We start from the raw sequence: 24,439 nt of genomic DNA, 5'->3' as shown, positions 1-24,439 counted from the left end.
ACGCCAAAATACTCGGTGAGCACCCGAAGGTGTTCACCAGAAAGGGTTAATGAAACATACTCGCTCAACACGAGAAAAGAATTCAAACTGTAGTACTTAAGAGTATAGGCATCATGTAACTAAGAAACTAAAAGTTAACAATCTACATGTGGTACAAAGCGGCACAAAGGAAAAGCAAAGTTGGTCAAAAACAATCAAACTAATGTAGAAACATAGCAGCAAGTGAACACTCTATGACTGGCAATCATGAAGCAATTGATCACACTTAAATAAAGCGCCCTCTAGTGGCCTACACTGTTTACCATAGCAGCTGGGACCACCACACCAATTAGAGTGGTGGTGTTGGACAAGATAGGAATCGCTGGAGCGCGGCAAGATAGGTTCATTACAACCGGGTTTTTTTGCATGGAGTCGTTTTTATAGAGGTCTATCTATTAGAGATGAGCGGTGTTCGACTAGAACTGTTCGCCAATCTCAAATTCGAGCTGTTTTGGGCGGTGTTCGAGTTGTTCGACGAACCCGAACAATTTGCAAAAAATTCGGCTGTTCGAGGTTATGTTCGATAACTGTTCGTGCACCAAAAGCGTGTCCTGCATGTCTGGCGCTATTTAGAGCACCAATCATGCAGGGATTGTCTGCCACTCACTGTAATGCCACAGCCATGGTAGTTGTGGCATTACAGTGATTGCCCAAATCGATGGGAACAGTGCCAACAGTGAAACATGAAAAGCCGGCAATTCAGCAGCGGCATACACCTGTACCCGACAATTTAGAACCGAAAGAATAGAGCTTCACACATAGATTAGATAGATATAAACATGTCAGCCACATATATACGAAGTACAGTGAAAGTGCTGCTTACTGTACTTGTCATTTAGCGTAAAGGATTTATCAAAAAAAATAATAGTGTTTTCATGCACCGTCTCTTTAAAAAAGCCGGCCGGCAATTCAGCAGCGGTACCCGACAATTTAGAATAGAAAGAATAGAGAATCACACATAGATTAGATAGATAGAAACATGTCAGTCACATATATATGAAGTACAGTGACAGTGCTGCTTACTGTACTTGTCATTTAGCGTAAAGGATTTATCAAAAAAAATAATAATGTTTTCATGCACCGTCTCTTTAAAAAAGCCGGCCGGCAATTCAGCAGCGGTACCCGACAATTTATAACAGACAGAATAGAGCTTCACACATAGATTAGATAGATAGAAACATGTCAGTCACATATATATGAAGTACAGTGATAGTGTTGGTTACTGTACTTGTCATTTAGTATTAAAATAAAGGATTTATTATTAAAAAAATTGGCGAGGGGTTCCCCTTGATTTTAGGCTCTAGCGGAGGTTAAGCAGACGGCTGGGGCAGATGTTTGAAGCCTGGGAAGGGGGTAATACCCACGGAGCTTCCCAGGCTACTAATATCAGCCCCCAGCTGAATACATAGCCTTTACTAGCTATTAAAATGGGGGACCCCCCCAAAAAAATTACGTGGGGTCCCCCCTAATTTAATAGCTAGCAAAGGCTAGGCAGACAGCTGGGGGCTGATATTAATAGCCCAGGAAGGGAGCCATGAATATTGGCCCCCTCCCAGGCTAGAAACACCAGCCGTCAGCCGCCCCAGAAATGGCGCATTCATAGGATGCGCCAATTCTGGCAGTTAGCCTCGCTCTTCCACGCTGCCCTGGTTCGGTGGCAGGGGGTAATAGGGCTGGGGTTGATGTCAGCTTATAATGCCAGCTGACATCAAGCCCAGGTTAGTAATGGAGAGGCGTCTATAAGACACCCCCATTACTAACCCCATAGTCAAAGTTAAAAAAAACACAAACACCCAGAATAAAGTCCTTTAATTGAAATAAAGACACAATACTTTATTGTTCTAAATTAAACCATACTTACCGTCACGCCCATTCCAGCTGAAGCCAACGATCTCCTGCAATAAAAGAAAAATAATAAAGCAACCTCATCCTTACCTTTCCATGGTTCCCACGACAGCTTCAGCTCTGCTACATCGAGATGACAGGCTGGACCGCAGCAGAACGCTGCCATCCAGCCTCTCATCCCGCAGACACTGAGAAGCGCAGGCTTGCTTGCGCTGCTCAGCGTCTCTCTGTGACGACATCCAGATGAGCCGAGTTCATGTCCAATGAACTCGGCTCACCTCATGCACGTCACTGACAGCGTGGGAAAATTCTCACGCTGAAGCGGTGAGTGCAGGAGAATTCTCCCACGCTGTCAGTGACGTGCATAAGGTGAGCTCATGTCCAATGAACTCAGCTCACCTCCTGCACGTCACTGACAGCGTGGGAGAATTCTCCTGCACTCAGCGCTTCAGCGTGAGAATTCTCCCACGCTGAAGCGCTGAGTGCAGGAGAATTTTCCCACGCTGTCAGTGACGTGCATAAGGTGAGCTCATGTCCAATGAACTCAGCTCACCTCCTGCACGTCACTGACAGCGTGGGAGAATTCTCCTGCACTCAGCGCTTCAGTGTGAGAATTCTCCCACGCTGAAGCGCTGAGTGCAGGAGAATTTTCCCACTCTGTCAGTGACGTGCATGAGGTGAGCCGAGTTCATTGGACATTAACTCGGCTCATCTGGATGCCCTCACAGAGAGACACTGTGGAGCGCAAGCAAGCCTGCGCTTCTCAGTGTCTGCGGGATGACAGGCTGGATGGCAGCGTTCTGCTGCGGTCCAGCCTGTCATCTCGATGTAGCAGAGCTGAAGCTGTCATGGGAACCATGGAAAGGTAAGGATGATGTTGCTTTATTATTTTTCTTTTATTTCAGGAGATCGTTGGCTTCAGCTGGAATGGGCGTGATGGTAAGTATGGTTTAATTTAGAACAATAAAGAATTGTGTGTTTATTTCAATTAAAGGACTTTTTTCTGGGTGTTGTGTTTTTTTTAAATACTTTACTAGAAATTCATGGTGGTCATGTCTAATTTTGGCGTGACCCCATGAATTTCGGGCTTAGGGCCAGCTGATAATGCCAAGCTGGCCCTAACCCCTTTATTACCCAGTGAGCCACCGCATCAGGGCCCTGGATGAGTTGGGTACAGCGCCAGAAGATGGCGCTTCTATGAACGCGCCATTTTCCGGGGTGGCTGCGGACTGCAATTTGCAGCGGGGGTGGCCCAGAAAGCTTGGGCCTCCCTGCGCTGCGGATTCCAGCCCCCAGCTGCCTAGTTGTACCTGGCTGGACACAAAAACAGGGCGAAGCCCCACGTCAATTTTCTTTAAATTATTTCATGAAATAATTAAGAAAAAAAGGGCTTCCCTATATTGTTGTGTCCGGCCAGGTACAAATAGGCAGCTGGTGGTTGGGGGCAGCCCGTTCCTGCCTGCTGTACCTGGCTGGACACAAATATAGTGCGAAGCCCCACGTCAATTTTTTTAAAATTATTTCATGAATTTCCTGAAATAATTTAAAAAAATTGAAGTGGGGCTTCGCACTATATTTGTGTCCAGCCAGGTACAGCAGGCAGGAACGGGCTGCCCCCATCCACCAGCTGCCTATTTGTACCTGGCCGGACACAACAATATAGGGAAGCCCTTTTTTTCTTAATTATTTCATGAATTTCATGAAATAATTAAAAAAAATTGAAGTGGGGCTTCGCACTATATTTGTGTCCAGCCAGGTACAGCAGGCAGGAACGGGCTGCCCCCAACCACCAGCTGCCTATTTGTACCTGGCCGGACACAACAATATAGGGAAGGCCTTTTTTTCTTAATTATTTCATGAATTTCATGAAATAATTAAAAAAAAAGTACGTGGGGCTTCGCCCTATTTTTGTGTCCAGCCAGGTACAACTAGGCAGCTGGGGGCTGGAATCTGCAGCGCAGGGAGGCCCAAGCTTTCTGGGCCCCCCCCCGCTACAAATTGCAGTCCGCAGCCACCCCGGAAAATGGCGCGTTCATAGAAGCGCCATCTTCTGGCGCTGTACCCAACTCATCCAGGGCCCTGGTGCGGTGGCTCACTGGGTAATAAAGGGGTTAGGGCCAGCTTGGTATTATCAGCTGGCCCCAAGCCCAAAATTCATGGGGTCACGCCAGTATTAGACATGACCGCCATGAATTTCTAGTAAAGTATTTAAAAAAAACACAACACCCAGAATAAAGTCCTTTAATTGAAATAAAGACACAATTCTTTATTGTTCTAAATTAAACCATACTTACCATCACACCCATTCCAGCTGAAGCCAATGATCTCCTGCAATAAAAGAAAAATAATAAACCAACCTCATCCTTACCTTTCCATGGTTCCCACGACAGCTTCAGCTCTGCTACATCGAGATGACTGGCTGGACCGCAGCAGAACGCTGCCATCCAGTCTGTCATCCCGCAGACACTGAGAAGCGCAGGCATGCTTGCGCTCCTCACTGTCTCGCTGTGACGGCATCCAGATGAGCCGAGGTCATGTCCAATGAACTCGGCTCACCTCAGGCACGTCACTGACAGCGTGGGAAAATTCTCACGCTGAAGTGCTGAGTGCAGGAGAATTCTCCCACGCTGTCAGTGATGTGCATGAGGTGAGCTCATGTCCAATGAACTCAGCTCACCTCCTGCACGTCACTGACAGCGTGGGAAAATTCTCCTGCAATCAGCGCTTCAGCGTGAGAATTTTCCCACGCTGTCAGTGACGTGCATGAGGTGAGCCGAGTTCATTGGACATGAACTCGGCTCCTCTGGATGTCGTCACAGAGAGACGCTGAGCAGCGCAAGCAAGCCTGCGCTTCTCAGTGTCTGCGGGATGACAGACTGGATGGCAGCGTTCTGCTGCGGTCCAGCCTGTCATCTCGATGTAGCAGAGCTGAAGCTGTCGTGGGAACCATGGAAAGGTAAGGATGAGGTTGCTTTATTATTTTTCTTTTATTGCAGGAGATCGTTGGCTTCAGCTGGAATGGGCGTGATGGTAAGTATGGTTAATTTAGAACAATAAAGGATTGTGTCTTTATTTCAATTAAAGGACTTTATTCTGGGTGTTTGTGTTTTTTTTAACTTTGACTATGGGGTTAGTAATGGGGGTGTCTTATAGACGCCTCTCCATTACTAACCTGGGCTTGATGTCAGCTGGCATTATAAGCTGACATCAACCCCAACCCTATTACCCCTGCCACCGCACCAGGGCAGCGTGGAAGAGCGAGGCTAAGTGCCAGAATTGGCGCATCCTATGAATGCGCCATTTCTGGGGCGGCTGACGGCTGGTGTTTCTAGCCTGGGAGGGGGCCAATATTCATGGCTCCCTTCCTGGGCTATTAATATCAGCCCCCAGCTGTCTGCCTAGCCTTTGCTAGCTATTAAATTAGGGGGGACCCCACGTCATTTTTTTTGGGGGGTCCCCCATTTTAATAGCTAGTAAAGGCTATGTATTCAGCTGGGGGCTGATATTAGTAGCCTGGGAAGCTCCGTGGGTATTACCCCCTTCCCAGGCTTCAAACATCTGCCCCAGCCGTCTGCTTAACCTCCGCTAGAGCCTAAAATTAAGGGGAACCCCACGCCAATTTTTTTAATAATAAATCCTTTATTTTAATACTAAATGACAAGTACAGTAACCAACACTATCACTGTACTTCATATATATGTGACTGACATGTTTCTATCTATCTAATCTATGTGTGATGCTCTATCTTTCTGTTCTAAATTGTCGGGTACCGCTGCTGAATTGCCGGCCGGCTTTTTTAAAGAGACAGTGCATGAAAACACTATTATTTTTTTAAATAAATCCTTTACACTAAATGACAAGTACAGTAAGCAACACTATCACTGTACTTATTATATATGTGACTGACATGTTTCTATCTATCTAATCTATGTGTGATGCTCTATTATTTCTGTTGTAAATTGTCGGGTACCGATGCTGAATTGCCGGCCGGCTTTTTTAAAGAGACGGTGCATGAAAACACTAATATTTTTTTTAATAAATCCTTTACACTAAATGACAAGTGCAGTAACCAACACTGTCACTGTGCTTCTTATATGTGTGACTGACATGTTTCTATCTATCTAATCTATGTGTGATGCTCTATTCCTTCTTGTCTAAATTGTCGGGTACCGGTGTATGCCGCTGCTGAATTTGCCGGCCGGCTTTTTTAAAGAGAGTGTCTTCTGAGCAGTTTGTCAGTTTTTGGACACCTTTGCAGGTGTTTTCTATGTGTTTCTATGTGTTTTTGTTTGCCTGCCATTGGTTTTAACGGTGTTCGACGGTGTTCTAAGGTGTTCGACGAACAGTTCGACGAACAGTTCCTCGAACATCCCGGTGTTCGACGAACCGAACCGAACCCGAACACTACGGGGGTGGCTCAACACTACTATCTATAAAGATCTATCATCCTAGACAAGAATGTAGTCTTTTTGAGGAACAGTAAGAAGTTTAAAGAGGAAGTAAATTATATAACGCAATGCCTGTGGGTTTTGTATATAAGGAACTTACTACTTATTCCTCTAAACCCTAACTATTCTGAGATCATGGAAGCTGTAGCAATGATCTGTGAGACATAGGGACCTCACTTATCTCTTCTTCACGTGTCACCATGATCTGTTTTTTTAACTGAACCAACTCTTCATTAGGGTATGTTCACAAGTGGCGTTTTTGAGCGTTTTTTTTTTTGCTGCATTTTTTTTTAACTGCTGTTTTTTTTTTGCTGTAGTTTTTTTCACTGTGTTTTACAGTAACAGCAAATTGAATGAGATGTAAAACATCTCATGTACACACATTTTTTCTTGCAGTTTTTGAGCTGCTGGGCTTGTTTTGAAATCTGCAGCATGTCAATTCTTTAAGCATTTTTTTCCCATTATAATAGCAAGTAAAAACACATCAAAAGCTCCTAAAAAAACACATCAAACCTACCAACACTCTGGTTTTTGCTGCAGAAAAAAATCTGCAAAATCTCCAAGCGTGAACATACCCTCTACTGAACCAGTTCCCCAGATATTCTATTTCAAATCTACTCCTCCTCCAAATTGTAAGTCACGAGTATGTTTGTGATCTAACACTTGTAGGTGTAATACTCACCTATCTACTTTCTCAAAATCGATATATATATTTAGCGTTTGTCCTCCTATTAAATATCCAATAGCAGGGCCCACTACGGACATCCCATATGCAATGCCTGAAACAAACAATACATTGAGCACCTTTTTTAATGTTTAAGTTGTATGATTATTTTATATTTGCAAAATGCAATTCATCATAAATTTTTTATTCATTTATTTTTTTAAAACCAATTAGTATAATTGCGAAAAGAACTTTATTTTACGCATCATGTCATAGGATACCTTGTTTTGATTTTTTTTACTGTAACATAGTGTTAATTAATTAATATGATTTGTTAAAGTAAAATCACAGTTTCTATATTTTTTTTTTGCATGTGTTTGAAATGTAATTGGAGATTTTTTATTTTTTTTAATGATTTCAACATTTCCAGGACCATTATGGTAGTTTTAACTGTAATGTAATTTCAGATTCTATATATTAGATGAATCTATTAGGGCATACGGTACCTGAGGTATGCCCTAAAAGGGACTTATACTGGGCAGGAAGTCTTTATACTAAAAATTGGGGAATAGATTTTAGTAAATAGAAAAACATTCAGTCTCAATGATTGCATAGGTGTCACATCTCCACTATAACCTGCTACTGCTACTTCTGCTTCTGTCGCCAGGCGCCGCCGTAATCACTCTATGGGCAGCGCTGATGATAGAAATGTCAGAACCATAAGTTCTGGAAGGCGTGCTCTGTCCATCCACTAAGGTTAGAGTGGCTGGGACCTGTAGTGCCATCCCGTCTGGCAGTATGGTTGTGTATGCTTCCAGGTGAAGCTTTCATCTCCCTGCTCCATCCACTTGCAGAGCACCACACCCTACTAAGGCCTCCAGATTGCTGCTGGAAGCTTAGTATTTCCCTGGCTAGGTGTGCGTCTTCTTCTCCTGTTTTGTTTAGTGTATTTCTATTTTGTTTCTGACTATTCTTTTGGATCCCAATTTTGTCCTTGAAATAACCTCTCGGCTCTGACCCTGCTTGGTGACCATTCCTAGCCCTGGACAGCAGTCGTCCCATGGCAGCATTTTCCCAGGATCTGAGTCTTCTCTGATCCAGGATGGCTGTTTTAGTGCTAATGAAATACAGCCATCCTCCATACATCATCACATCACACATTTGTACAATGGGATGTGGTATAGGGCCCTTCCTTTGTCATATACATATTTAATGATGTAGGAAGAGTGTAAACAAGCTAAACTGACCTTAGCTTAGCGTTCATGTTTATTTCAGTGACAAAAATGGATGGGAGGATTTTGGCAGTGGATAAAGGATAATGCCTTACACATTAGTTCCATAGGATCAGCGACCATTCACTTAGAAATCAGCAGGTCCAACTAACTTTGATCTTTGTTTATAACCAGCTGTACAAGAACCACAGTTCACAAAGATAGTGCACATTGATAAGGATGATAAGCTGCGACATGTGCACATGACCTTTGTAAATATTTATTGGTGTACTCTACACCTTCTAATGAATATTTTATGCAGTGTATTTCACTATATATTTGGTATTTCAACATCTAGGTGTTGTTTGCTAGCAACACCTGCATAAATTTGAATGGGGATATTCAGTAGAAAGTAGGTCACCTACTAGTTCACAAAATAGCTGGCAGAATGGCAGCAACACTTTCCAAACTAGTGTCTGAATCAAAAAGTTAAATATATACTATATGTGTAACCTAATGTATCAAATATTCAATGAAACATATCAAAGGGAAGCACTGGGGTCCAGGGTTCAAATCCCACCATGGACAACATCTGCAAGGAGTTTGTATGTTCTCCCCATGTTTATGTGGTTTTCCCCTGGGTTCTCCGGTTTCCTCCCACACTCCAAAGACATACTGATAGGGAATGAAGATTGTGAGCCCCAATGGGGACAGTGCCCATAATGTCTGTAAATTGTCTGAATTGTAAAGTGCTACAGAATATGTTGGCGCTATATAAATAAAAAGATTATTATTATTATCTAACACCACATTTGACCTATGTAAACTATTAATATGGGCATACAGGTTATAGACTGCTGAAAAAGTGATACCTGTATGTCTCATATCAGATGTCTTGTTGTGGATAAATCATCTTTTATCACTTTATATAAATGCCCTCTTCCAGGCTATGGGGAGGATATTACCTGGTAGATAACGCTGCCTCCAGGGCTTATTATACATGAAAGGGGAGTCTTATTTGCAGCAATAGTGAACTTCGTTCTCTTATCAATGATACTCAGTCTATAGATATAGGCAGCAAGGGTACAATAGACAATTACTACATACATTTTAATTAGATAAATGTAAAAACAAAATAACACTAATGAATTAAAAACACGATTGTGGAGACGGCATCAGTTTAACCTCAATTGAGTTCGAAGACCACAATAACGAAGGATGCCATATCTCCCTCAGACAAAAACAGATGAGTAACCAAAGGTGATCGAATATCTAATATCAAACAGTCAGCAGGTCACCTAATCAAGATGTCCTGTCAATTATAAATGGACAGAGGATGTGACAGTAGCAATATCAGACTACCTATATTGATGGTGTTAGGTTATAGTAGGTGTCACATTATAAACCATGTGTGTACTTTTGCTTTAGCGAAAAGGCGTATAATTCTGCCCCTATGTAGTCTGCAATATCCTGAAACCCCAGTGTGAGACAAGTAACTAACACAGAACAGGAGAAATTAAATTTGTCTCCTTACAAACATATTTGCTGCAGTATAACTTGCATTTATTCATTGAAATCCCCGATGTTTTATATTATATATATACAGTACAGACCAAAAGTTTGGACACACCTTCTCATTTAAAGATTTTTCTGTATTTTCATGACTATGAAAATTGTACATTCACACTGAAGGCATCAAATCTATGAATTCACACATGTGAAATTATATACTTAACAAAAAAGTGTGAAACAACTGAAAATATGTCTTATATTCTAGGTTCTTCAAAGTAGCCACCTTTTGCTTTGATGACTGCTTTGCACACTCTTGGCATTCTCTTGATGAGCCATGTATATATGGCAAAAATGAAGAGACCAGTGCACAGTTTTCTAAAAATCACCATCTCTACATGTCTGACAGCCATTCCATTCCAGTGTCAGTTGAATTCCAACCAAAGTCCACCTCATTCTACTTAATGTGCTTCTGATTAGGTGATCACCTGAACCAAATCTTATGTAACAAGGGAAAGTATAAAAACACTGCTGTGGTCTTCACAATCCTCTTTCAATAGGACAAGCTAGATAGCAAAACAAGTGCTAGGAATAGCCCAAAAGTGATTTGAATGAAAAAATAACTTTTAACCATGTGAAAGGAGTTGAAAAGAAAAGTCTTGAGTGAAGAAAAGAAGGGCTCAATTCTGGCTTTACTAGCAGAGGGATACAGTGAGCGTCATTTTGCCTCCATCCATAAGATTTCGAAGATGGCAGTTCATTACAACAAGGTCAAGCAGCAGACATTGGGGACAACAAAGCTACAGACCGGCAGAGGGAGAAAGCGACTCTCCACTGACCGGGATCATCTTATTTGAATGTCATTCATCAACCGCAGGATGACATCAAGTGACCTACAAAAGGAATGGCAAATGGCAGCTGAGGTGAAGTGCACAGCAAGAACAGTTCGTAATAAGTCATGTAAAGCTAAAAAAAAGCCTTTCATCAATGAGAAGCAAAGGAGAGCCAGGCTGAAGTTTGCCAAAGACCATAAGGATTGGACCATAGAGGACTGAAGTAAGGTAATCTTCTCTGATGAGTCTAATTTTCAGCTTTGCCCAACACCTGGTCGTCTAATGGTTAGACGAAGTCCAGGAGAGGCATACAAGCCATAGTGTCTTGCACCCACCGTGAAATTTGGTGGAGGATCGGTGATGATCTGGGGATGCTTCAGCAAGGCTGGAATTGGGCAGGTCAATCATTGTGAAGGACGTATGAATCAAGCCGCATACAAGGTTGTCCTTGAAAAACACTTGCTTCCTTCTATTCAGGCAATGTTCCCCAACTCTGAGGACTGTTTTTTCCAGCAGGACAATGCCCCATGCCACACAGCTAGGTCAATCAATGTGTGGATGAAGGAGCACCACATCAAGACCTTGTCATGGCCAGCCCAATCTCCAGACCTGAACCCCATTGAAAATAATAATAAATAATCATTTTTATTTTTATAGTGCCAACATATTCCGCAGCACTTTACAATTTTAGGGGGGACTAATAGAGACAATACAGAATAAGAATACAGAATAAGCATATTTCATATCGAAAGGAGTGAGGGCCCTGCTCGCAAGTTTACAGTCTATGAGGAAATGGGGGAGACACAAAAGGTAAAATGTACATAGATTGTATAATGCAGCCTTGATATACTATGTAGGATAAATAATAATACATGAACTGGTCACCAGCCAGTATGTGTACAGTCCTGACCGAAGCTATTAATTGCATGGATGGTATGAACCTGAAATTGAAGAAGATTTTAATATGGGCCAAAACTGGGATGGACAGATAGTGTGTTTAGGTGATACGCCAGTCTAAAGAAATGTTTTTTAGGGTCCGTTTGAAAATGTGGGCATTGGGAATTAATCGAACTGTCCTGGGTAGTGCATTCCAAAGAACTGGCGCAGCATGCGAGAAATCTTGGAGACGGGAGTGGGAAGTTCAGATTATGGAGGATTTTAGTTTTAAGTCACTGGCAGAATGGAGGGCACGTGTAGGGTGGTAGACTGAGACAAGGGAGGAGATGTAGGGGGTACTGAAGCATGGAGCGCTTTGTGGGTAAGCGTGATAAGTTTAAATTGAACTCGAAATTGGATGGGCAACCAATGCAATGACTGGCACAGGAAAGAGGCATCGGTGTAGCGGTTGGCAAGGAATATGATCCTGGCTGCTGCGTTAAGGATGGATTGGAAAGAGGAGAGTTTAGTAAGAGAGAGACCGATTAGTAGAGAGTTGCAATAGTCGAGACGAGAATGAAAAAGAGCTACAGTAAGAGTTTTTGCTGAGTCAAAGGTGAGAAAAGTCCTGATTCTTGAGATGTTTTTGAGGTGCAGCTGACATGAACGAGCAAGTGATTTGATGTGAGGAGTGAAGAAAAGATCTGAATCAAAAATTACCCCAAGACAGCGGGCTTGTTGCTGGGGAGTAATGGTTGAGCCACAAACGGAAATGGCAATATCGGGCACAGGTAGGTTAGTGGAGGGAGGAAATACGACTAGTTCAGTTTTTGACAGATTCAGTTTTAGACAGAAGGAGGACATAATGTTAGACACAGCAGAAAGAACATCACTGGTCTTTTGTGTAATGCAGGGGTGATGTCCGGAGCAGAGGTGTATAACTGGGTGTCATCAGCATAGAGATGGTACTGAAAACCGAATCTGCTGATTGTTTGTCCAATAGGAGCGGTGTATAAGGAGAAAAGAAGGGGGCCTAGGACTGATCCTTGAAGAACCCCGACGGTAAGGAAAACCTCTGGAATGTAATCAAGAGGAAGATGGATAGTCACAAGCCATCAAACAAAGAAGTACTGCTTACATTTTTGTGCCAGGAGTGGCATAAGATCACCCAAAAGCAGTGTGAAAGACTGGTGGAAAGCATGCCAAGATGCATGAAAGCTGTGATTAAAAATCATGGTTATTCCACCAAATATTGATTTCTGAACTCTTCCTGAGTTAAAACATGAGCATTGTTGTTTCTAAATGAATAAGAAGTTGTTTTCTTTGTATTATTTGAGGTTTGAAAGCACTGTTTCTTTTTTTATTTTGACGATTTCTCCTTTGCTGCAAATAAATACAAAATTTTTAGCTTTTGAATTTCTATTGTCAGTAGTTTATAGAATAAAACAATAATGTACATTTTACTTAAAAATATACCTATAAAGAGAAATATCAGAGAAAATGAAAATTTTGCAATGGTCTCTTAATTTTTGCCAGAGCTGTATATACACTGCTCAAAAAATAAAAGGAACACTTAAACAACAGAATATAACTCCAAGTAAATCAAACTTCTGTGAAATCAAACTGTCCACTTAGAAAGCAACACTGATTGACAATCAATTTCACATGCTGTTGTGCAAATGGAATAGACAATAGATGGAAATTATTGGCAATTATCAAGACACACTCAATAAAGGAGTGGTTCTGCAGGTGGGGACCACAGACCACATCTCAGTACCAATTCTGGCTGATGTTTTGGTCACTTTTGAATGTTGGTTGTGCTTTCACACTTGTGGTAGCATGAGACGGACCCTACAACCCACAGAAGTTGCTCAGGTAGTGCAGCTCATCCAGGATGGCACATCAATGCGAGCTGTGGCAAGAAGCTTTGCTGTGTCTGTCAGCGTAGTGTCCAGAGGCTGGATGCGCTACCAGGAGACAGGCCAGTACACCAGGAGATGTGGAGGGGGACGTAGGAGGGCAACAACCTAGCAGCAGGACCGCTACCTCTGCCTTTGTGCAAGGAGGAACAGGAGGAGCACTGCCGGAGCCCTGTAGAATGACCTCCAGCAGGCCACAAATGTTAGAAAAAGACTCCATGAGGGTGGTATGAGGGTCCGACATCCACAGATGGGGGTTGTGCTCACAGCCCAACACCATGCAGGACGCTTGGCAATTGCCACAGAACACCAGGATTGGCAAAGTCGCCATTGGTGCCCTGTGCTCTCCACAGATGAAAGCACGTTCACACTGAGCACATGTAACAGACGTGACAGAGTCTGGCGATGCCGTGGAGAGCGATCTGCTGCCTGCAACATCCTTCAGCATGACCGGTTTGGCAGTGGGTCAGTAATGGTGTGGGGTGGCATTTCTTTGGAGGGCCGCAGAGCACTCCATGTGCTCGCCAGAGGTAGCCTGACTGCCATTAGGTACCGAGATGAGATCCTCAGACCCCTTGTGAGACCATATGCTGGTGCGGTTGGCCCTGGGTTCCTCCTAATGCAGGACAATGCCAGACCTCACGTGGCTGAAGTGTGTCAGCAGTTTCTGAAAAATGAAGGCGTTGAAGCTATCGACTGGCTCGCCCGTTCCCCAGACCTGAATCCGATTGAGCACATCTGGGACATCATGTCTCGCTCCATCCACTAACGTCACGTTGTCCAGGAGTTGGCAGATGCTTTAGTCCATGTCTGGGAGGAGATCCCACAGGAGACCATCCGCAGCCTCATCTGGAGCATGCCCAAGTGTTGTAGGGAGGTCATACAGACATGTGGAAGCCACACACAATACTGAGCCTCATTTTGACTTGTTTTAAGGACATTACATCAAAGTTGGATCAGCCTGTAGTGTGTTTTTCCACTTTAATTTTGGGGGTGACTCCAAATCCAGGCCTCAATTGGTTAATAAATTAGATTTCCATTGATGATTTTTGTGTGATTTTGTTGTCAGCACATTCAACTTTGTACAGAACAAAGTATTCAATGAGAATATTTCATTCATTCAGATCTAGGATGTGTTATTTGAGTGTTCCCTTTATTTTTTTGTGCAGTGTATACATATATGAGTTAAGTGGGTGGTACTACTCAGTGACTGACAGTTATCTTTGCATTGACAGTCATACAGGGAAGACTGTCAATCACTGAATAGGACCCACCATGCAAACAACAACCAGGGATTTCAAGGAATAAAGTACAAATTCTACTTAAACTTTTCCCCAAAACATTTCTATCAATCTGAGCAGCTCATCCTGCTCTATAACAACCCGCCTGCAGATCAGATACCATTTTAAACGTAATAGGTTCTCTGTAAATATTGTATTTCTATGTCAGTGTTCACTTTAAGATTGTCACAAAGTTCCCCCCATATACTTACTAATAGGTGGAATTTATCATGTACTATATATACTGTATATTGCATGCCTATTCGAATTTACAAATAGATCAGAAGAAACAATACTGCAAACATTACAGAAAAAGAAGAATGAATGCTCCTCGTGCAATCATTTCAATGATTCCTTCTGTGCATACCTGAAACCCAGAAAATCACTACCTGAAACAGTCTGTCTTTCACTCCATTTTGAAACTTTCAAATATAGTCTAACCTTAAAAACAAACACTTCTTTGGAAAAGCCTACACCTGTTGTACAATAACTCTGCTGACTCTACAGTGCCAAAAAATAGCATCTACCTTCACCTATTGTCTACTACTTCTTGCCCTGGTAGATTGTAAGGTGCAACTAATTATGTCATTAATTTAGTTGTGTTATGTTAGGATTTGTCTGAAATCTTAAAGGGAATCGGTTAGTAGGATCAACCCTCCTAAGCCGTCTATATGGGCACTCAGGTCATAGGAAGCTGAATAAACTATAACATCCCTGGCGGCGTGCTGGCATGGCTTACCATCTCCCGCCAACTTACCTATCAGTCCAGGCTGCACACTTTGCTCCATTACTTGCTGTGTGCATGTCTCTTGTCTGATTGCTTAGGGCGGCGGCGCTGTTGCTTCCTGTCAGGAACGACACTGACAGGATTACACAGTATCCCACCGCTGCCACCAATTTGTCAGGGATTCCACCCACACACAGTCAGGAATGACACCGGGGAGATCACACAATATCTCACTGTGCCGTCACGCTGTCAGTATTTCGTCCGGAGTCGCGAGCACGCGATCCAGACTACTCTCTACATAGGTATCGGTAAGCGACCAGTGAGCGTATGGCGTAACACCCTGGGTTCCACAGCCTGGAAACCGTGTTTAACGCCCTCCGTGCGGTCACTGTCAGCTTCATGATAGCCCAATTATTAATACTCTCTGCCACCACCGGCCGAGTTTGAAATATCATACAGGCCTGGCCGGACGCCTGCGTTTTGGTAGCGTATATGGCTTCGGGGAAGGGAACGATTACAGAATAAAAGAAACAGAACTATTAACTTTTATATTTAATCCAAAAGGGAGGCAGTGTTTAGGAAAAATATATACATAAGGATGTTACAAAGGTGACATTAAAATACATAAGCAGTTACATAAAATAAACAGGGTAAAAAAGTAAGATAACTTACTTACACTATACAATCATGGAGACGATGCAATATAGGTGGAGGAGGGGCTCTCCAGATTATGCTGTAATTGAACAGGACCCGTTGCTTATAATTCTTATTCCCCCCCTGGCAATGACTGCTCTTGTCTTCTCCATGGGTTCCCTTATACCTAAGGGGAGATCTGGCCCCACACCCCTTGCGGTGACATCATGTGGACCGGTCTCCAGCCTGTACATTTTTATTAAAAACGCTAACTTCTGAGATAACTCATCGCTCGTTGATCGCAGAAGCTTGCAAACTACGCCATTTTTTCCCTTATGATTTTATCTTTATTTAGATATCACATATCCCAAAGCTGCAGTCTGCCATTCTGATGTTTTTGCGCTACAGCTCCCTGATTTTGGTTACAGCCCTGGAAAACTACCTATACATTCCTGGGCTGATTTGGTCACTACACATATGGGTCCCGTTACTGTCGGACCTCTGGAACTCACAAGATTTCATATTTCATATCAGAGTCAGTGCATCTAGAAATTTACCTTTGAGGCTTGGGAAGCAGCTTCAACAGTTACACGCAAATTAGTGCAAGCCTGCGTTTTAATTACCTCATGCGTCTTTTAGAGACAAGATGATTGCTTCCTAACGAAGTTATAACACTCCTTGGCTGGCCGTGTTTGCATAAACTATTTACCAGGCGTGTGTTAATTGGGGCTTTTGTGCTGAGCAGAAGGGAAATAAGGGAGGGGGGTGAACATCTATGTCAGGCAGATATGGACGAACATTTCCCTGATATTAATATTTTATAATATTCCTGACACTTCCTGTTTCTTAAAGTTACAGTGTGCGCAGTCCTAATGCGTCCCCAACCTATTGCTGTGAGTCATTGGATACTTAAACCCCCTCCACCAAGTAGGAGGTGCCTGAGCAACACTTTCTATCAGTGTGTTCTGTGCAACTGAGTTGCCAGGTCCTGTCCTGTATCTTGTCTGTTTCCGCCACCCTGGGGGCTGTATACCCAGGCCCGTTACCTGTATTTGTGACTTCTAGTCTGTGTCCACCTCCCTGGGGGCTGAGTACCCAGGCTCGTTCCTGTATCTTGTTCCAAGTTCAGTTCCTGTCTGAACTGTGTCCTAGCCTGTTACCTGTTTGTCTCTATGTCCGATTCTTCCCTTTTCCTGCAATGTCTGAACCTGCACCTAACTCCAACTTGTTGTCTCTGTACTTCTGTTTGTGCGTTTTGTGTCCACTTGTTACTTCATTGCAAGTTCCTTGTGTGTATCTGCTTCTGCTTGTCCCGTTTCCCTGCCTCCGTTTCTACCTCCTGTGTTCTAGCTATCTTCCTGTGTTTCCCAGTCTGTTCCATGTGTCCTGTCTGCCTGCACCTTCTGCTCTGCAGTTATGCTCTGCTCTGTTCTGCCTCGCTTGTCCTCCGCACCTGCGGTTTCACTCTGCTCTGCTTGCCCTCTGCACCTACGGTTTCGCTCTGCCCTGCTTGCCCTCCGCACCTGCAGTTTCGCTCTGCCCTGCTTGCCCTCCGCACCTGCGGTTTCGCTCTGTCCTGCTTGCCCTCCGCACCTGCAGTTTTGCTCTATCTGCTTGCCCTCCGCACCTGCGGTTTTGCTCTGCTCTGCATGTCCTCCGCACCTGCGGTTTCGCTCTGCTCTGCTTGCCCTCCGCACCTGCGGTTTCGCTCTGCTCTGCTTGCCCTCCGCACCTGCGGTTTCGCTCTGCTCTGCTTGCCCTCCGCACCTGCAGTTTCGCTCTGCTCTGCTTGTCCTGTGACTGGGGTCTGACCTGGAGAAGCACCTCGGCCACCTCCTATGTCCCTCCTCGGACCACGGAGTCGATTAAGCCACCGTGTGTTCGTGGTCGGATCTGGCGAGGCACCTAGTCATGACACTCCAGGCACTCCTCAGTTCGTGACACAGTGGGACCACTAACCACGCTCACGTCAGTCAGTCCAGGCGCGAGCGTAACATAAACTGATACCTTGATATCTGCGATCTGATGTCTTATTCCAGAGAAATCCACGCTTTTTTTAATATGTAAATGAGCTGTTAAGATCTATGGACTGGAGATAGATCTCCCTGAGAATCTGCCTCCAGAGCTTATTTTAAGTGAAATGGGTAGTTACCAGTTTGAAACATGTAATGACTGAAGGTCTTCTCTCCTGATCTACATGTCTCACACTGGTAACTTCCCCTTTCATTTAAAATTTTAAAAGCACTGGCGGCAGATTCTCGGGGATATCTATGTCCGGCTATGTCATTTACATATAGGAAAAATGTAGAATTCTACGGAATAGAACATCAGATCACAATTATCAAGGTATTATTTAATTCAACTTTCTATAACCTACATACCCATATAAACAGTTTAGGAGGGTTGAACTTACAAATTCCCTTTAATTACTATTGGATATACAGCTCCTATGCAGTCTCCAAACCCTGTGTGATCTGATCCTGTAGTCAGTATACAAGTCCATTCCCTATCTTGGATCATACATTTGTTGGTTAAGAAAAAGTAATAGACAGCTTGAGTGTAAAATTGAATAGGTAATGCAGATTATAAAATAGAATTGGCTTATCTGTAATTTCATGTAAAATCCTGAGATATTACAAATGTAGCGAGAACCAAAAACCATATTGATCTCCCAAACAGCTCTGCTGCATTTTTGATTTGTTTGAGAAATATGTACTTACCAATATATAATGAGGATTTATGTGTTGGAAGGCTGTCATCAAAAAAAGCTGTTCCCAAAGTATATAACGGAGTTCCTCCTACTCCCATTAGCAGCTGGCCCAAAACAAAGACATAGAGGTAGTTGGATAAGGTGGAATGTGCTTTCTCAGTACAGTCTTCTAGATTGGTGTTATTTCCTGACTTTTCACAAAAATCTAAAAAAGTAAAGAGTGAATCTTTAGTGCATATTAGGAGACACACATTGAAATCCAACTACCCCACCTTCTAATTGCTGCCACATTCACATGTCCAGGAACGTGAGATGTGCAAAGTGGTTTAGTAACTTCTTTAAGGAAGCCATATACAGTACAGACCAAAAGTTTGGACACACCTTCTCATTTAAAGATTTTTCTGTATTTTCATGACTTTGAAAATTGTACATTCACACTGAAGGCATCAAAACTATGAATTAACACATGTGGAACAACTGAAAATATGTCTTATATTCTAGGTTCTTCAAAGTAGCCACCTTTTGCTTTGATGACTGCTTTGCACACTCTTGGCATTCTCTTGATGAGCTTCAAGAGGTAGTCACCGGAAATGGTTTTCACTTCACAGGTGTGCCCTGTCAGGTTTAACCCCTTTCCGACCCAAGGCGTACTAATACGTATCTGTGCCCTGGGACTTATGGACCTGATACGTATTAGTACACCCTATCTTTAAAGCGGCACCGCGAGCGAAGTCACGGTGATAAAATTAAAATTCCGGTGCCATCTTACCTCAGGGTAGATGGCGCCGGCATCTAGGGGGTGGCGCCGCCCCCCCCGCACCCACGATCACTGTGATTGGCTGTTCAATTCTGAACAGCCAATCACAGCATTTCTCACTGTTTCCGGCAATCAGATTGCCGGAAACAGTGCTGTGCAGCCTAGGATTGGTGCTCCTAAGAGCACCGATCCTAGGCTGTTGCCTAGTAACCCCAGCCCTCTCCCCAAACTGCTAGGATCGGTGCGATCGCCGATCAAATCGATCGCACCGATCACAGCGGGACCGCACGGTAACAGGGCGGTCACGGGGCGGTGACCGGCTTGTGACCTGCCTGTCACCTCCCCATGACCCCCTGTGAAGTCATACAAGCCCCCTGCCAGCCCCCAGCCAGCTCTGATTGGAGCGATCGATGATGACATCGATCGCTCCAATCAGAGTACATGAACACAGGTGACACGGCGGTCACAGGGTGGTGACCGGCTTGTGACCTGCCTGTCTCCTCCCTGTAACCCCCTGTGGTGCGTGCCCAGGCCCCAGCCATCTCTGATTGGTGCGATTGATGTCATCATCAATCACACCAATCAGAGTACCTGACCGGGTGGTGACCGGCCTGTGACCTGCCTGTCACCACCCTGTCACCCCCCTGTGACCGCCCTGCAGATCCTCACACTTGGTGAGGATTTCTACAGTGCGGTCACGTCTGATCACTCTGTGCTGGGTCTTGTAGTTCCACAATCTTCTGTGACACTACAAGACCTCCTCCTACCTGCTCCAGTCGCTGCTGCCGCTCTTCAGGGTCCTGGATCTCTTGCTCCGGCATCTGCTGAGCTGTTCAGGCTGCTGGATCTTCAGCTTCGGTGTCCGGCTGCTGTCCAGGGTCCTGGATCTCCTGCTCCTGTCTCCTGGGTCGTCGGTCTCCAGCTTCTTATCCTGCGGATCCTGCTCCTGAGCCTCTTCCAGAACCTGCTGCTGATCCTGCTGAAAGAAGAACAGAGAAGACTTTGGTAAGTGCATCTCTGTTCTCCCCTCATCCACCCCTCTCCCTCCCTCCTCCTCTCCCCACCCCCCTCCTTTTACCAATTTTTTTTTTTCGTGCGTCCTGCAGCGGCCGAGCGCTGAGCAGTGTCTACGTCACTGATCAACGTCCGTGCTCGCTGCTTTTCACGACTTTTCTTTTTTTCTTTTCTGTGTTCGCTGTTTTCACAACTTTTTTTTTTTCTGTGTTCGCTGTTTTCACGACTTTTCTTTTTTTCTTTTCTGTGTTCGCTGTTTTCACGACTTTTTTTTTCTTTTCTGTGTTCGCTGTTTTCACGACTTTTCTTTTTTTCTTTTCTGTGTTCGCTGTTTTCACGACTTTTCTTTTTTTCTTTTCTGTGTTTGCTGATTTCACAACTTTTCTTTTTTTCTTTTTTTTTTCTTTTTCTTTTCTTTCTCTTCTTTTTCTTGTCCCTGTCAATTCTCCCCCCCCACCTTTACACCACATCCGCGCACACACCCAGCAGCTGCCGAGAGTTGATTGGTGACATAGTTCACCGATCCGCACTCGCGCTCGCTGTTTGAACCACCTACGGTAGTTCTTTTTTTTCTCTTTTTTTTTTCAGGAAAAAAAAGTTCACACCAAGCACACTGACACACACACACTAAATAAAGAACTGACACACACGCACCACATACACGGGAAAAAAAAATGGCCGGCTCATCCCAAACTCGCTATTCAGCGGAGGAGACATACTCTTTTGTTGCCTCCGACACTGAGACCGACAGCGAGGGCGAGGATCCCACATTTCTTTGCTTTTGTGACGCCTCATCGTCCTCTTCTTCCTACTCTTCTTCCTCCTCTTCTTCCTCAGGTTCTCCTGGACCACCCCGCAGTCATCGCAGGAGAGAAGATGTTCCAGCGCCCCCCAATACTGACCCCATATGGACCTCGCCCCCCGAAAATTTTGAGGCATTGATTCCTGATTTCGTGGCGGAATCAGGAATCAAGTTTGACACCACCGGCCTCACGGAAATAGACTTTTTCAAAGTCTTTTGCTCTGAGGATTTTATAAACCTCATGGTGGGCCAAACTAATTTGTATGCTCATCAATTTTTGGAACAAAACCCCTCTTCATCATTTTCTAACTGGTCTCCTGTAGACGCAGAAGAAATGATGAAGTTTTGGGGCCTGGTCCTTCATATGGGGATCCTGAAAAAAAACAGAGATTCAGCAATACTGGAGTGTTGACGTTTTGTATAACACTCCAGTGTTCCGAATGGTGATGATCCAGAAACGTTTTGAGGCCATCCACAAGTTCTTGCATTACCAAGATAATGCAAGGTGTCCTGCACGCGATGACCCGAACTTTGATCGTCTTTTCAAAGTTCGGCCGGTCATCGAGCACTTCAACAACAAGTTTGGTGAAGTGTACGTGCCCCAAAGGGACATCTGCGTGGATGAGTCCTTAATTTCTTTCAAGGGGCGGCTTGGATTCCGGCAGTACCTGCCAAGTAAAAGGTCCAGGTACGGGATCAAGCTGTATAAACTTTGTGAGAGTACCTCAGGGTACACTCACAAGTTTAGAGTTTATGAAGGGAAGGACTCCCGGATTGAACCCCCTGAATGCCCCCTGTTCTGGGAGTGAGTGGGAAAATTGTGTGGGACTTGGTGCACCCACTGCTGGATAAAGGTTATCACCTGTACGTGGATAACTTTTATACAAGTATCCCACTCTTCAAGTCCCTCTCTGCGCGACATACCGCAGCTTGCGGTACTGTCCGCAAAAATCAGAAAGGCCTCCCAAAGATGCTAATTGGGCAGCTGCTCAGAAGGGGTGAGAGCAGAGCCCAATGTAGCGACCACCTGTTGGTGGTCAAGTACAAGGACAAGAGGGATGTCATTCTCTTGAACACCATACATGGTGATGGCTGCACCCTCAGCACTGTAAGACGTTCCACTACACAGGTCGCCAAACCAGACTGTGTAGTGGGGTACAACAAGTACATGGGGGGAGTTGATCTCTCCGATCAAGCCCTCCAGCCGTACAGTGCTTTGAGAAAGGCCAGGGGATGGTATAAGAAGCTGGCCGTGCACATTGTTCAGATGGCAATGCACAACGCTTTCCTTCGGTCTCAATGTGCAGGCCAGACTTCTACATCATATCTTCACTTTCAGGAGACAGTTATCAAGGCCCTAATATTTGGCAGTGGTGGCGGAGCGGGTCCCACTACTTCTGGAACTGAAGGACCTCGAATTGTACCGGGCCAGCATTTCCCGGGGCAGATCCCTCGCAGCGGAAAAAAGGGTAAGTCACAAAAGAAGTGCCGAGTGTGCTACCGAAGAGGAATACGCAAGGACACCATTTACCAATGTGACACCTGCCCCGACAAACCTGGCCTCTGCATGAAAGACTGCTTCAGAAGATACCATACCTCCATGGACTATTGAATTAATTTCTGACGTATGAGAACCCGACGAACACTACACAGCTGACGTAGTGTTCGTCAGGTAGTCATACTTCAGTTGTGTAGCGTTTGTCAGGTTGTAATACACAACTGGCATATAACACTACATTATAAAATTGACAAATCAGGAATCCGTTCCAAAAAGGGGGCACTTGTGGAGGAGCTCCAATGTTTAGGCACACAGGGGCTCTCCAAACGCGACATGGTTCCAATTTGTTAGCGGACACCATGTCGCGTTTGGAGAGCCCTTTGTGTGCCTAAACGTTGGGGCTCGCCCACAATTGACCCCATTTTGGAAACTAGACCTCCAAGGCACCTATCTAAATGCATAGTGAGCACTCGGAACCCCCAGGTGCTTCACAAATTAATCCGTTAAAATAAAAAAGTGTTTTTTTTTTCCACTTTTTCATTTTTACTAATCAATTTGTGAAGCACCTGGGGGTTCCAAGTGCTCACTATGCATCTAGATAGGTGCCTTGGGGGTCTAGTTTCCAAAATGGGGTCACTTGTGGGGGAGCTCCAATGTTTAGGCACACAGGGGCTCTCCAAACGCAACATGGTGTCCGCTAACAAATTGGAACCATGTCGCGTTTGGAGAGCCCTTTGTGTGCCTAAACGTTGGGGCTCCCCCACAATTTACCCCATTTTGGAAACTAGACCCCCCCAAGGCACCTATCTAGATGCATAGTGAGCACTTGGAACCCCCAGGTGCTTCACATATTAATCCGTTAAAATAAAAAAGTGTTTTTTTTTCCACTTTTTCATTTTTACGAATCAATTTGTGAAGCACCTGGGGGTTCCAAGTGCTCACTATGCATCTAGATAGGTGTATTGGGGGGTCTAGTTTCCAAAATCGGGTCACTTGTGGGGGAGCTCCAATGTTTAGGCACACAGGGACTCTCCAAACGCGACATGGTGTCCACTAACAATTTGAGCCGATTTTCCATTCAATTTGTTAGCGGACACCATGTTGCATTTGCAGAGTCCCTGTGTGCCCAAACATTGGAGCTCCACCACAAGTGACCCCATTTTGGAAACTAGACCCCCCAAGGCACCTATCTAGATGCATAGTGAGCACTGGGAAACCCCCAGGTGCTTCACAAATTGATTCGTAAAAAGGAAAAAATGGAAAAAAAACACTTTTTCACTTTTACGAATCAATTTGTGAAGCACATGGGGGTTCCAAGTGCTCTCTATGCACCTAGATAGGTGCCTTGGGGGGTCTAGTTTCCAAAATGGGGTCACTTGTGGTGGAGCTCCAATGTTTGGGCACACAGGGACTCTGCAAATGCAACATGGTGTCCGCTAACAAATTGAATGGAAAATCGTCTCAAATTGTTAGCGGACACCATGTTGCATTTAGAGAGTCCCTGTTTGCCCAAACATTGGAGCTCCACCACAAGTCACCCCATTTTGGAAACTAGACCCCCCAAGGCACCTATCTAGATGCATAGTGAGCACTTGGAACCCCCAGGTGCTTCACAAATTGATTCGTAAAAATGAAAAAGTGGAAAAAAAAATACTTTTCATTTTTACGAATCAA

The 24,439-nt window shown here is 44.4% G+C and overlaps 1 protein-coding gene across 3 annotated transcripts in view; it reads right to left on the bottom strand.

Annotated features, from left to right (window-relative positions):
• SLCO4C1 (solute carrier organic anion transporter family member 4C1) overlaps window positions 1–24,439 on the bottom strand; it is a 221,891-nt gene that overhangs the window by 78,234 nt on the left and 119,218 nt on the right. For all 3 annotated transcript variants that reach the window (XM_073677952.1, XM_073677943.1, XM_073677935.1), the window contains 2 exons: window positions 18,705–18,899; window positions 7,015–7,111 (listed from right to left, as the gene is read on the bottom strand). In XM_073677952.1, the coding sequence (XP_073534053.1) occupies window positions 7,015–7,111; window positions 18,705–18,899 (292 nt within the window). The remainder of the gene's footprint in view (window positions 1–7,014; window positions 7,112–18,704; window positions 18,900–24,439) is intronic.

Source organism: Phyllobates terribilis, unplaced genomic scaffold (assembly GCF_046119375.1).
Source record: "Phyllobates terribilis strain yellow unplaced genomic scaffold, ASM4611937v1 Scaffold_1__5_contigs__length_1240528914, whole genome shotgun sequence".
Lineage (NCBI taxonomy): Eukaryota > Metazoa > Chordata > Amphibia > Anura > Dendrobatidae > Phyllobates > Phyllobates terribilis.
Note: the sequence above shows the minus strand (reverse complement) of the source record. Positions and strands in the feature narration are given on the sequence as shown.